At 32.8% G+C, this 15,648-nt stretch overlaps 1 protein-coding gene across 4 annotated transcripts in view; it reads right to left on the reverse strand.

Annotated features, from left to right (window-relative positions):
• Nucleotides 1-15,648, reverse strand: part of Tmlhe (trimethyllysine hydroxylase, epsilon) — a 122,461-nt gene that overhangs the window by 30,424 nt on the left and 76,389 nt on the right. For 3 of the 4 annotated variants that reach the window (XM_063246641.1, XM_063246640.1, XM_063246639.1), the window contains 4 exons: nucleotides 9,358-9,534; nucleotides 4,251-4,530; nucleotides 2,395-2,514; nucleotides 2-238 (listed from right to left, as the gene is read on the reverse strand). In XM_063246641.1, coding sequence (XP_063102711.1) covers nucleotides 2-238; nucleotides 2,395-2,514; nucleotides 4,251-4,530; nucleotides 9,358-9,534 — 814 coding nt within the window. The remainder of the gene's footprint in view (nucleotide 1; nucleotides 239-2,394; nucleotides 2,515-4,250; nucleotides 4,531-9,357; nucleotides 9,535-15,648) is intronic. The other variant, XM_063246642.1, reaches the window with a different exon arrangement.

Consider the following 15,648-nt stretch of genomic DNA (forward strand, 5'->3'; position numbering starts at 1 on the left):
CCTGATCAAATACAGCTCTTTATTCCATGGGTAGATATTTAAGACTGGCCCAACCCCAATCATGTGGTTGTGACATTCTCCAACATTTTCAATATATTCATGCTTCAATGGCACTTTGCTGAGGAGCTCAAATTCCTCAGGTGCCTTTTGAAGTACCTGTTCTGCTGCATAGAATCCATCTACTAATAGTGTCCTGCCACCTGTTCCTTCATGCTTAAGACAGTGAAACACTTGAATGCTAAAGAGAGAAAAGACAAGTAAATTTTATGTTCATTGGATAAAAGGAAATATATCATATTTCTAGAATATTATGTAGCAAACAATTATTGAACCTACTTGTGATATTTTATTTTCAGGAAGAAATATCATTTCCTAATTGCTTTCTCCTTATAATTAGTTGCACCATTCTTATACTTTGAAATATAAATGCCAGTATAAGTTTGTTCTAAATATATCTTACATGTATTGAAGCCTCTACATGTCAGGCCTTGGGAATATAGGCACGAATAAGATACAGCTTCTGTTTCTAGTAAGAAGAGACAAGGCCAGCAGCAATAAGATATGATAAGCACTATAATACAGCTGTACACAAAACATAGTGAGGCCCATAAAAAGAACTAATCTGTTCTAGTGGGGTAATGTACAAAGGAATGTTTGAGGGAGGAAGAGGATGGCTTTATCTAATATTAAAGAACAATCAAGAATAGACTGGAAGATCAAAATGAGGAGAGAGCATTCCACACATGGAAAAATTATGACCAACTATACTGATATAAAACAAAGTAGAGCTGTGTGTGGTGATACATGCTTGTAATTCTAGTACCCTGGCAGGCTGAAGTAGGAAGATTTCAAATGTGAGCCTAGCCTGAGCAATTAAGTGACTTAACATGTCCCTGTGTAAAAACAAAAAATAAAAAAAAAAAGGTCTGGGAACATAGCTCAGTGCAAAGGCCCTGGGTTCAATCTCCAGTCCAGAAAAAATGTATATATATATATATATATATATATATATATATATATAATGAGAAGAACAAGCTTCCATCAGTGTAATGTAGAGAACATAGAATGATCCTAAGCTGTGAAACTCGAAGGTCACCTTAACATTATAAAAAATTGACCATGGTTATAGTGTGGAAGATGGACAGGTAGGAAGAAAGCTGACAAGAAACTTGGAAACCAGAAACAACTTAGATCAAAATCTACCTTTCTCTTGAGTTAAGCATCTTTGGGTCCTAATTCAGACCTAAAAATTTCACAGAAATTTTAACTTATCCAAGATTACAAAGTTAATAATACATATTCAGGCTAGGATGCAAATCTAGGGCTGGTTGATGCTTTTACTGTTAGCCATTATTACTAATGACAGTTCTCCTTGGTCTTTGCTATTGATTAAAAAGAGTAAAATTAAGGAATGGTTGCTAATCTCTGACACTGGTCATAGAAGGAAGAGCTAGTCAGTATTTGAACCTCAGCCCCAGTCCAGATGCTTCTCTTCATTTCCTTATTTTTTTTGTGTGTTTCCTAGTATGAAGATGCAGTGTTGTTGGTCTCTCCATTTACTGATAATGCTGGGCAGGATACCTGAAAGCTGATTTATTTTTCCTTTCCTGAGCCAAACATTCTTAAATTCTAAACTCTTGAAATAAATGTAAATATAATCAAATGTATATCACTTGAGTTTTTGATACTGAGGATTAAACTCATGACCTCATGCTTGCCAGGCAGGCACTTGTGGCCGCTGATAACCCACCCCGGCCCAATTGATTATGTATCATCACCCTCCTCTACTCTCTTTGTTAGTCCAGTACATTCACTTTATTGATATTTGTCTCACGCTCATGATCTATTTCAGGAGCAAGATTAACAACAATAAAATAAAAATCACAGACGTGCCTCTTGCAAGTAGTCAATGTAAGAAAGTTAAGCTACTCATTCAATGTGGAAAAGGTGTTTTTTTCTCCCTTTCCCCTCTCCAACTTCTTGTAAGTCAGATTCAAATTTCTCTTTATACCATATTCAAAACTGCAGTGTTTGGAGGACTGGGCCCTTTGCAAATTGATAATCAAAGACAAGAAAGCTATAAAATTCCAAAACTAATGATTAACCAATACTTTTCTTGGTAAGTTATAATGATTTTGAGAAAAATATGTTAACAAAATTAAGGCCACATTTACATAGTAAGTTAGGGTTTCAATCACTTAAAAATTTATTCTTATGAGTATAAAGACTGAGGTAAGTACTTCAAAAAGATAGTATTTCTGGGGAAAGAGAGAGAACTAATCATATAAATCTACAGCAGTAGATGTGATCTTGGTTCAAATAGAATAGGAAGTGATTAAAAAGTACTTAAAACTATCTCATGTAACTGTGCTGTAGAAGTCATAATACACCTACCCACAGGGTTCTTGAAAATAGGTAGTGTCAGTGTGCCGATCCAGAGCTAGTTTGGTATATGCAGTGTCACCTCTGGAGAAATCTGAAGTGAAATACCACATCCTCCCATAGATGGTTTCTCTGTCAATAAAAAAATCCTATATTTGATTTTTTCCCTTATTTTTCAAAGCTATTTCCAATAGTTTTAGTTGCTCACAAATAAAAACAGATTTTATTTTTCAGGTTTCCATCCATAAAGTAAAATTGATAGCTAAATATAACATAGGTATTGACAATTCTGTCACTGATTAATATCTTAGGAAGTTGAGGGGGAAACTGTGTAAGTAAAATGTATTCTGAAAGTTTAGGGACTCATCCTACTTTGTTTATATGCCTACTTTTAATAGCCTTCACATTTAAGGTTATTCCCTGTGCTTACTTTCCTTTCATAGAAAAAGATGATGTAGCTGCTTCTAGAGGTGATGTTTTAACTTAATTTAAAAAAAATAACTGTTGTCTTTTATTAATATTCTTATTTTTCAATAATAGTGTTAATTTTCTGATATCTTGGATAATCCAATTTTCAGGGCTGACTGAAGCATTTCCATATTCTTCATATGACATAGAAGTGATTAATGTAGATCTTCACTTATCTTTTGGACATAAATAAATAAGGAAAAGAGAAAAGGATAGTTTATGTTACAAGTATTCAGTGTGAATTGCTGTATTGTTGCATTTCTCCTTTAGGCATGCATTGTAAAGTTTGATTTTGTAATTAATTTTGTGGTGAGCTGAGATCTGATCTAAAAGTCACTTAATTTCTGTAGCTTTCAGTTTTTATTCTCTAAACACACAAGTCTAAACAAGGAATATTCTTCCTTTTTAATGAAAAGTTCTAAATCCCTCTTAATTTATTGCTCACCAGCACAGTTGCTTTTATTCTAAAGTTCTCAAACTGTTTCAAATTGAATGGCTCACAAATAGGATTGATTATGCTCTACCAGGGGAAATGACCCAATATAATATCTGTTACACAATTAAATATATCTGGGTTTTATTAATTAAAATAAATTAGGTTTATTTCACTTTAATATCATAGAAGATCTATCTATATGCTAACTAGAAAGCTTTACATTTTACTAGTCAGCTAGTCAGCTTTACATTTACAACTAGTCAGCTTTACATATTACTATCAAGGAAATCTTGGGCAAGTCCCTTATTGTATCTTAGAAACAGACGCTTTATCAGTAGAACAGGTGATAAAACATAATTTCAGGATTATTATAATAACCAAAATAAAATAATAGATGTGACAAGTGGTGGTTAGATGATATGTAGTGCTTATTTACTGTCAATCTCTGAATCAAGTCCTAGGAATCACAGAAGGTCAAAACTGTATAATTTTCAGGCACCATATTCAATCTTCCACTGAAAAGATGGGAAAATGGAGGGGTGAGGGTGTGGGTGTGTGTGTGTGTGTGTGTGTGTGTGTGTGTGCATGTATGTGTTTGTGTGTGTATGTATAATGAATTTGCCTATGGTCACATAACAGCTTGATGGTAGAACTTAGACTTCAACCTATTTATTGTTACTTACAGTTAGTGCTCTTTCTAACGTACAATGGCAACTCTCACTTCAAGGATTGTTTGGTTAGAAAAAAATATACACCAATGACTTTAAAGTCTTCATTAAATTTACGTATCTTTAAAGATGAGAAATCTAGTCCTCATTATAAAGCACTGCACATGACAGTGTTCTTATTTAGGCTGCAGGTATTCTGAATTGAAAACAAAAGTAACCATACCTCTTACATTTGTTACATGGTGCTCATATTCTGGAAATTAACTACCATGGATTTCAGGAAACCATTAAATTACCTGATCAAGCTGATCCTTTCTGCCAACTTCTCTGTGTGCTCTTGAGTGGGAGGGACGTTTTCTACAAATGCAATTCCATAAAGCAGAAAGTTTTGTAGAAACATCTTCAGTGCCTCTTTGGTGTCTAAGAAACTCTGGAAGTCTACAGATGGAACTTGGGCTTGCTGGTACACCTCAGCATTCCATAATATTCTAGGCTGGATAACCTTTTGTTTCTGCCCTTCGTAGCTATTTTTCACCAGCCAATCCAAATCATATCTAGTCACATGACCATCTGGCCCTTTTCAAGGAAAAGAAGTTGTTAAAATAATAGTTACAAACACTATCAATAATTTACTAATTAAAAATGCTAATTTTTAGCCACTAATTACTCGGTACTGTATTGTTTATGAAATCAGAGTACAATGAGTAACTAGAATACTTCTGGGAGAGAAATATTTTTGGGTTGATTGGTATGCATGAATAAATGAATGAACACATGCATAAGTCTTCCAAAAAGGTAAATAAATTTATAGAATCATGGGTATACAGCAAACAACTTCCTGAAACATTCATCAAGTAATCAAGAATTATAATCTAAGTAGGTTTTTTGTCTACTTAGCACTATCCCCCTTGCCCTCAATTCCTATCTCTTGCCTACAATTGAACTTAGAATATTTAAGATAAAAGAGACTAATCTTTATTTTACAGATGTTGAAAAAGTTAGTTAGTGTTGAGTATCATTACTCAAATTTGTTGGGACCAGACATATTGCAGATTCGGAGTTCTTTGAATTTTGGAATACTTGCACAGACTTTACCAAATTCAAAACTACTTAACCTGTACCACAGGTGGAATTAGAACTCTATCTTCTTGGTCCAGGCAATAATATTCCACACTACTTTCCTCTTCTAAATACTTTATAGTATTTTTGTCTAATAACATAATATCTGATAAAATTTTCATTACAACATGATAAATTTTCTTCATAAATGCCTTTGCCCAGTGTACAAAAGAAAAGCCAACTTCTAGTAAGCTGTCTCTTACAACACCCAAATGCTCTAGAAAATCATTTGGATAAGCCATGGAGGCAGCAAAAGTAATAAAGAGCTATGTGTCTTGTCTCTCTTCTTTCCCTCTCTCTCCTTTTCCTTACTGTCACTTGATAAAAAACATTACATTTATTGTAAACAATTCAGAAATCATAACCAAGTAAACTGAAATTAAAAATTACCTGTACTTATTATATCATCTAAATGAAGCAATGATTGACAGTTTTATACCTTTCCTTCAGCTTTTAACTATGCATCTCTATATAACATGTAATATAAAGGATAGTACTTTTATAATTTTGTGCCTATCAATGTTATTTAACATTTAAACAATCATTTTATAATTTCTGGAGATTAAATCTTGATAAAAATTAATTCTGATAGTTTGAAAAATATAGAATGCCAGGATTTACTTAAATAGTCTGTTCCCTGTGATACATGGTTCTATTTTTGAAAAATTTACCTATTATTTAATGGTGATTATCTTCATCCATATTTCTGGTAATTTAAAGATAGAGCATGCATCAAGACATATAAACTGTTAAGACTCTTACTATATATAAACCAAATTACATTTTAGGAAGATTCTACTAATCTTTGTTCTTTCCAATAGTATATAAATGCTCATCAAAACTGAGTATTCTTTTAAAAATGTGTATTTTTCTAATTTAAGTAAAATGCTATCTTGTAATAATTTGAATCTATTTACTTACTAATAGGGATAATAACATTTTTCACATATTTATTTAATGAAAGGGTCACTGAAGTATGCCCCATGATTTAAATACAGTCCTTGTTTTTGTACAATATATTTTGGAATACACAGATCCACTTAGTTACATATTCTCTACAACTTAATATTCTCTATACTTCTATATTCTCATATTCTCTATCAATCTATATTTTCATATTTTTGTAGCTCAATATAGTTGTGACTATACAGCTAACAAAGCCTAAGAATATTTATTGTCTTCCTTATACAAATTTTTTGCTGATTACTGCTTTAATGATTTGTCTGTTTACTTCTTCCTCATAGTTTTTCATGGGAATACTGGTGGTTTTTTTACAATTTGGCAATAGCACCTTATATAATAAAGGTAGTTGGTCTTTTAGTAATAATAGTACTTTGTATGCTAAGGGTAGGTGGTCTTTGTCATACATTTTTAAAATTTTTATTTTAAAGAGGATAAAACCAAGGAAAATAAAACAGAATGAAACCAATCAAAACAAACCAGTGTAAGTGACACAGGGCTTTAAAACAATACAAAATCAACAATAGTTACAATAATGTATCTATCATCTTCAAAATAGCTGCAGATACTTCAGACATAGTGAAAATCAAACAGAACAGAATAGAACCAACATAAACAAAACAATGAACAACGAATAAAGGGCTTTAAAATAAGACAGGAGTAAATCCAAAATGGCTACCATAATAGATCTTGCTATCTTTGAAATAACTGCTCTTGCCATTGGATATAAAAAAATCAAACAACACAAGATAAAACAGAACACACCCCAACACAACAAAACAATGAAAATGATACAGGACTTCAAAACAAGACAATAGGGAATTAATGGTTACTGTCCTCAGAAGGAGATCCCCCTAGATGCCACACTGCATATCACTATGCTCTGAACAGATGATCAGACCACTGGAGGTATACCTGCAAGGTCAGTGAAACACCAAACACTACAAGCACCAAATTGCATTTCATTCAATAGCTATGATGGCAGCCTGTTTCTCGAGATCAGCTGGTCACTTACAAGGTGGGGATTGGCTTTTCTTGTTTGCCAGCCCACATGCCAGAAGAGGATGGGGTCTGGCTGTCCTCCACTAGTGGCAGCCTGTACATGGTGCTTGTTTGCAGGGAGGGTTTGCTTCTTGGTAAAGCCTTGTTCTGGCCTTTGTCATACATTTTGAAACTATTTTGCCAAGTTGTTTTTTTTTTAAATAAACCTTTCTCTGATATGTTTTTCATTATAGAAAAGTTAATAGTGTATTGATTGTAAACTTTTTTCTTCCAATGTTTTCTTTAACATTTTATTTGGAAATTGTAGCTTTACAGGATGTTTTAAAGCAATGTACAGGGAAGTCCCTTGCACTCTGCTTCCCTCACCCAATGTTAACATGTTTTAGGGTTTAGATCTAGATATAGGGTTTAGGCCTCATACATTTAGAGTAGGGCCTTTTGGAAGGTGATTGGATCATGGAGATGCTATCTTCATCAGTAGGTTAATTCAATGAATAATTCAGAACTGAATGTGATTAGATGAGGTTGGTTGGAAGAGGCAGCTCACAGGGAGCCGACCATGAAGCTTATACCAACCCTCTCACACTCCTCATTTTGTTCTATTTCTTGGCTTCCATGACATGAGCAATTTTATCCCACCAAACTCTTCTACTATGCCTTTTCTGCCTTGGAGCCCCTAACCATGGACTGAAACTGTTAGACAAAATAAATTTATTTTGCACTGTGGGTGTTATATATTGTGTTCCACCAAAGGGAAGATGACTAACATTTTATGCAAATGCAGTATAATATCAAAACCAAGAAAAAGGCATTCGTATAATCCATAGAGCTTATTCAGATTTCACCAGTTGTGTATGCATGTATATATGCAGTTTTACGCAATCTCATATGCATAACTTCATGTAACTACAGTACCACCACAATTATCTCAACTGTACCAACTCAGTTCATGAATTTAATTCTTTCCACAATTCTGGCCACAAAGCAAACTAGATGGAACTGAACCACATTGTTAGATTCAGTGTTGATCTTATGGAGAGATATGATTCAGTTCTTTTCCAATTTGGTTTGCAACCAAAATTGTGGAAAGAAGTTCGTGAACTGAGGTACCACTGTAATGTTTTATATCTGTATAACTACATTACTTCATGAATGTTACATAAATAGGTCACGCAGGTTGGATTTTTTTCCAGCATAACTTCACTGAGATTCTTCTAAATTATCATACGTGTTAAGAGCTATTATTAAGTAATATTCCACTACAGTTTTGTTTAGTCATTCACTCATGGGGTACTTTCCAGTTCTTGGCTGTTACAAGTGAGGCTGATATGAAAATTAATGTACAGGGTTTTGTTTTGGTAAATACTGTATAGTTTTTCATATCCTTTGGATAAATGATCAAGAGTGTGATATCTGGGTTGCATGGTAACTACATGCTTAATTATCTAAGAAACTTCCAAACTTTTTCCTTTAGTAGTTGTATTAGGAAACTAACATTTTACATTCCTAGCAGCAATATATAACTAAAAGAATTTCTCTTTACTTTCTCTAGCATTTGATGTAACAACTTTTTATTTTAGTCATTTTGAAAGGTTTGTAATGAAATCTTACTGTGATACCTTCATTTATCTAATGGCTAGTGATGCGGAAAATCTTTTCATGTGTTTATTTGACATTTGTGTATCCTACTAAGTAAAATGTCTGTGCATCACTTCTATCTGTTTTCTAATTTGATTTTTTGTTTTTCTGCTGAGTTTAGAATTATGGTATTTAGTCCCTGTCCAGGTTAGGATTTGAATATATTCTCCTAAGTTTTTTTCTATAAATTCTATAGCTTTATGTTTCACATTTAAGCCCAGAATCTATATTACATTTATTGTTACATAAAATGTGAGGCTTAGGTCAAAGTTACTTTTTTATTTTTCTGTGGGTGTCCAATTGTTCCAACATCAAATTTTGATTTCTCCATTTAATAGTTTTTGTATATTTGCCACAGAAAATGTAACATATTTGTGAGGATTTGTTTCTAGATTTTCTGCTCCAGTGATCTATGTCTACTGTTTTTATTCCCCAAATGGGCAAAATTCTAAATAGAAATTTTTCAAAAGAAGATGTATAAACGCCCAACATACTCAATTTCAACATTAAATATGATGTTAGCTATGAAGAGGACAAAAAATTCTCAAGAATGCTTCTAAAGCAAGGGGAAAAAGGTAAATAAGGAATACTTGATTTTGGAAAGGAGCAAACAATTTTTTCCCCACAAAATAATTGTTCTTTAGGTTACTACTCCAAAAAAGACCAGGTATCCTGCTCACTTACAAGTGAAAAAGAGTGTGGTCTCATCCAGACGAATGGCCTTTGGTTTGATACATAAATCCACACTGGCAGTGTCCAGGCTGCGCTGGTGAGTTTTAGAGTTGTAGCAAGATGCTGAGCGGCAGTGGTCCCGAAGCCAGACATAGTCAAAGCGCATCACAGTATTAGCGTATTGCAGTTCTAGAGAAAAGACGACATTAATCAGAAATATTTATTTAGGAAAACTAAATAAAATCAGTGGCCAGAAATTTTCTTCTAATAGACTTCTACCAAGAACCAAGGGCAATACGGAAGAGATTAGCCTGTTTCTAGTTACTAAAACATACTCTAGAACTTCTATGGTTAAAATGGCATGAGGTTGGCATAGGAATAGGCAGATAGAACAATGGAAAAGTATAAAAAGCTCAGAAATATACCCAAATGGAAAGTCCTTGTACTATTCTAGTAACTTTCCTGTTAGGTTGAAGTTATAAAAATTAAGTAACAAGAAATCAAAGACTTTCCTATGTATCATTTTACTCATTAAAAAAGTAAACAAATATGAAATCAAACCTATAAGAACAACAGAAAACTGTACCTAGGAACAAACAAAAATGCAGGCGTGTTATGGAGAAATGTATAAAATCATCCTAAAGGGTTTCAAGGAAACCTGAATGGAGAAGTACCATGTTCACAGATAGACAATCTCAATATTGAAAATAAATAAATTCTTCTTCAAATTAACACACAAATTCCATATAATTCAAACACATATCCTAGAGGAAATTTTCTTGTACTGGACAAGTCAGTTTCAAGATTCATATGATAAGTAATAAAGTAAAAGTTTGGAAAACAAGTGCTTGGAGTACCAGGTACAAAAACATAATATAAAACTATAGACTATATAAATGTGTTATTAAAACTATATAAATGTGTTATTAATATAAAACAAGTGAATAGATCAAGGGAAAACAATGGAATTCCAAAGAAAATGCACATGGAAATATGGTATATGAAAAAAGTGGCATTTCACAGCAGTGGAAGAAAGATGGAGTAATCAAAATATTGGAAAAAATGAGTATCTGAAATGAATTTCGTTATATCATTCAGAAGAGTAAATTTCTGATTTACTAAACTATATAAACAAAATTATTAAAAATTATATGCTAACAATCTTGAGGTAGGAAAGACTGCTTTAATGTAACATAAAAAGCACAAAAAACCCATATTTTGAAAACGATATAACAACAAAAAAAACAGGAAAAATATCTTTAACATTGAAAAAGGTCCTTATGACTTTTAAGATAAAAAAACTAACACCCTAAAAGAAATAATTCAGATACAGAAGGGAAAATTATGTTCTAATTTCACTTACATGTGGAATCTAAAGAAAGTAACAGGTAAGTAGGATGAAGAAGTTGAGATCTAATATGTAACATGATTATAGCTACTAACAGTGGACTATATTTGGAAATTTTGCTTAATGAGATTACCTGCTCTTACTACACACACACAAATCAGTAACTTTGAGATGATGGATATGTTAACTTGCTTCACCATAGTGATCATTTTATCATCTATATGTGTCTCATAGCACAAATGTATATATACTTTACTTATACACAATAATATTTATTTTATTTTATAGTTTTAAATTTTAATACAACACAAATAGATATTATTGAAGAAAGTACTTAAAAATTCCCTTCTTCTATGAAAAAAATTTCTTAACAATTTAGGAAAGACCCAACTAAAAAAGAGAACTATAGGCTAATCTCCCTAATGCACTAGATGCAAAAATCCTCAATAAAATATTGGCAAACAGGATGCAGCAAATCATCCATAAGATTATACACCATGACCAAATGGGATTCATCCGAGGCATACAGGGATGGTTCAACATATGCAAATCAATAAATGTAATCCACCATATCAATAGAGTCAAAAATAATCACATCATCATTTCTATAGATGAAAAAAAAATCTTTTGGTAAGGTCCAACACTCATTCATGATAAGAACCTTACAGAAAATTAGAATAGATGTTCTTTATCTCAATATGATAAAGGCCATCTATCACAAACCAACAGCCAGCATCATATTAAATAGCCAAAACCTGAAGGCCTTTACCTTAAAATCAGACACAAGACAAGGATGTCCATTATCACTGCTACTATTCAACATAGTACTGGAAATACCAGACAAAGCAATTAGACGAGAGAGACATAAAAGGAGAAGGATAGGAAAGAGGAAGCTAAACTATCATTATTTGCAGATGACATGATACTCTATATAGAAGACCCCTAAAACTCCATTGAAAGACTCCTAGATATAATAAACAAATTCAGTAATTTGCTGGGTACAAAGTCAACATCCAAAAATCAATAGCATTCCTATACTCAACAAAATCACTGCGAAATAAGAGATGCCACACCCTTCATGATAGCATTGAAAAAATGAAATACTTAGGAATTAATCTCACGAAAGAAGTAAAAGAACTATTCAGGGAAAATTATAATACCCTGAAAAAGAAATCAAAGAGGACCTCAGAAAGTGGAAAGACATCCCTTGTTTATGGATAGGAGAATAACAATGATTAATATACTATGTATCGTGATCTTAAAAAAAAGGAATGTTATTCAGAGTACAAGTCATAAAAAGACTCTCTTGTGAAGAAGAAACAAACAAAAAGACAAACCTTTCTTTTCAATGAATAAAAAGAAAATAGAAGTATAAATGAAACAAATTACCATGTAACTTAAAATAATTTTGCAGCAATGGAATAATTTGTGCAATGTCCTATCTATCTTGATTTTGATCTTTCTCTCTCACAATCTATCTACCTATCTATCTATATACTTGAGTTTACCATCTAAGAAAAACCATGTGATATTTAAGATTGTGTGCCTGATTAAGTTTGCTTAACATTATGCTCTCAAATTGCATGCATTTGCCTATGAATACCTCAAGTATACTCTTCATTATGGCATGGTAGTACTCCATTATTTATAAATACATTTTCCTTATCCAATTATTTGTTGATGAACATATACAGTTTCCAAGACCTAGCTATTATAAATTGGATTTTTGTTTGGATCTGTTTCATGGATTCCTTTTATTACCTATGTTGGGCATTTTTTTCTAAGCTCATCCATTATTTTATGTCTTCTCTAATATCTTCGATTTTTAAGCATCATTTCTTTTTGTACCTGTGAAATTATTTGCTCTATAGCTTTTTCCACTTCTGTCGCTATCATTTCAGAGAGTTCCAGTGTTTGACTTCCAATTTTGTCTCTGTCATTGAGTTCTGGGCTTGTTCTGCATGGGCTGGAGGTCTAGGGTTGCATTTTGCTTCTACGTCTTGTCATTTTTATTATTATGATAGCCATAACCAAAATAAACCTACACACAGACATATCATAATCACGATCCTAGAAATTCAGCACAAGAAAATATTAAAAGCTGTTAGAGAAAGGAAACTAATCACATATAAAGGAAAACCCATCAGAATCATGGCTGACTTCTCAATATATACCACCAAGTCAAGGAGAGCTTGGAATGAAGTATTTTAAGTCCTGAAGGAAGACAACTTCCAACCCAGATTGATGTACCCTGACAAACTCTCTTTCAAAATTAATGCAAAAACAAAGTACTTCCATGACAAAGAACAACTGAAGGAATTCATGATCACCAAACCAACCCAACAAAAGGAACTGAAAGATACTCTAGGCAGGTAAAAAAAAAATGATTACAATCCTAAGAACAACAACAGAAAGAAACCAACAAGTAGAGAAAAAAATTACACAGAGGGGAAAAGCAGGGAACCAATAGCAGGAAAAACTATGACAAAGATAAGCCAATACATATCAGTTACAACCATCAATGTAAATGGTCTCAATTCACCAATCAAAAGAAACAGGCTGGCAGAATGGATCAAGAAACAAAATCCGACAATATACTATATACAAGAAACACATTTAGCTCAAAAAGAAATTCATAGACAAAGTCAAAAGATAGAAAACAATATTTCATGTAACAGGAACCCCCCAAAAAACAAGGGTAGCTTTTCTGTTTGTAGACAATGTGAACTCCAAACCAAGAATGATCAAAAGGGATAAAGGCCACTACATACTTGTTAGGGGAAAACTTCAAGAGGAAGCGATAACAATCATAAATATGTATACAACTATACAAGAATTACTAATAGACATTAAAAAATCAAATAAGCAGCAACACAGTTGTAACTGAAGATCTCAATACTCCATTGTCACAAAGAAATAGATCAACTAGACAAAAAACAAGCCAAGAAATATGAGATCCAAATCAAACCTATGAACAAATGGACTAAGAAGACGTTTTCAGAATATTCTACCGAACATCATCAGAATACACATTTTTCTCAGCTTCACATGGGATCTTCTCTAAAATAGACCATATACTAGCACACAGAATATGCTTAAGTAAATGCAAAGGAATTGAAACTATCCTTTGCATACTATCTGACCATAGTGCAATGAAATTAGAAATTAATGGCAAAATAAACTGCAAAAACTCAAATACATGGAAAATAAATAACACCCTTCTAAAGCAGTGGGTCAAGATAAAATAAAGGAAGAAATTAAATAGTATCTACAACTAAATGACAATGCAGATCTAACATACTGAAATGTATAGATGCAAGAAAAGGAGTCCTAAGAGGGAAATTTACAGCAGTCAAATCTCACATCAGGAACACAGCATGAGAACAACTAAACAACCTAATATTACATCTCAAGTTCCTAGAAAAAGAAGAGTAAGATAAACCCCAAGCCCATACAAGGGAGGAAATGATAAATATTAGAGCAGAAATTAATGCAATGGAGACCAAGAAAACAATATAAAGAATTAATAAATTGAAGACTTGGTTCTTTGAAAGAATAAAGTTGATAAGCCTAGCCAACCATATCAAACAAAAGGAAAGACTCAAATTCATGCTTTGAAGAATGAAAAGGGTGAGATCACTATTTATACTATGAAAATTCAAAAGATCATCAATACCAACTTTGAAAATCTCATAGGATCAAAAGCACAGAAGAAATGCACAGATTGCTAGAAAGGTATGAATTGCCAAAGCTGAACCAAGAAGATACAAAAATTCTGAATAACTGAGTATCAATTAATGAGATTGAAAATGTAATTAAAAACTTACTAATAAAGAAAAGCACAGGTCTTGATGGATTCACTGCTGAATTCTACAAGAAATTTAGAGAAGATGTAGTACCAACACTCCTTGAACTCTTCAATGAAATTGAAAGTGAAGCAGTACTCCCTAACTCATTCTTGGAGGCAAGTATTACCCTGATATCAAAACCAAAGAAAGACCCAACCAAAAAATGAGAACTACAGATCAATTTCCTTAATGAACACGATGCAAAAATCCTCAGTAAGTTACTAGCAAATAGAATGTAGCAAATCATCAAGAAAATTGAATACCATGACCAACTGGAATTTGTCCCAGAAATGCAGGAATGGTTCAACATACACAAATCAATAGATGCAATACAGCATATCAACAGAGCCAAAGGTGAAAATCACATGATCATCTCAGCAGACACAGAAAAATCTTTTGATGAAGTGCACCACTCATTCATGATAAAATCCCAGGAAAAATCAGAATAGATGGTCTCTACCTCAATCTGATAAAAGCCATCTATGACAAATGTACAGCCAACACCATACTGAATGGAAAAAAACCTGAAAGCTTTCCATCTAAAAATCAGGAATAAGACAAAGATGCTCACTATCACCACTTGTATTCAATATAATTATGGAAACATTAGCTAGGCAATTAGATCAGAGAGAGACCTGAAAGGAATAAAGACAGGAAAGGAAGAAGCTAAGCCACCATATTCACAGATGACATGATACTCTATATAGAAGCTCCCAAAAAATTCCAGTTAATATCCAAATTCAGTAGTATAGCTGGATACAAAGTCAACACTAAAAAATCAATAGCAATAAAAATAGTAATAGCATTCCTGTACACAAACAACAAACTCATAGAGAGAAATTAGGGAAACCATAATATTCACAATAGCATGCAAAAAAGTGAAATACTTCAGAAGCAATCTAAAGAGAAGTAGACTCTATATATTGAAAATTACAGTACTCTGGAATATCAGATCAAAGAGAATATCACAAAGTCGAAAAATATTCCTTGCTCATGGATAGGAGGAATAAACAATGAAAATGGACACACTTCCAAAACTGTTATATAGATTTAATGCAATCCTGATAAAATACCATTAAAATTCCTCACAGAACTGGAAGAAAACAT

The sequence above is a fragment of the Cavia porcellus genome, unplaced genomic scaffold (genome assembly GCF_034190915.1).
Source record: "Cavia porcellus strain 051 isolate PalLab524CR breed Dunkin Hartley unplaced genomic scaffold, mCavPor4.1 scaffold_3, whole genome shotgun sequence".
Taxonomy (NCBI): domain Eukaryota; kingdom Metazoa; phylum Chordata; class Mammalia; order Rodentia; family Caviidae; genus Cavia; species Cavia porcellus.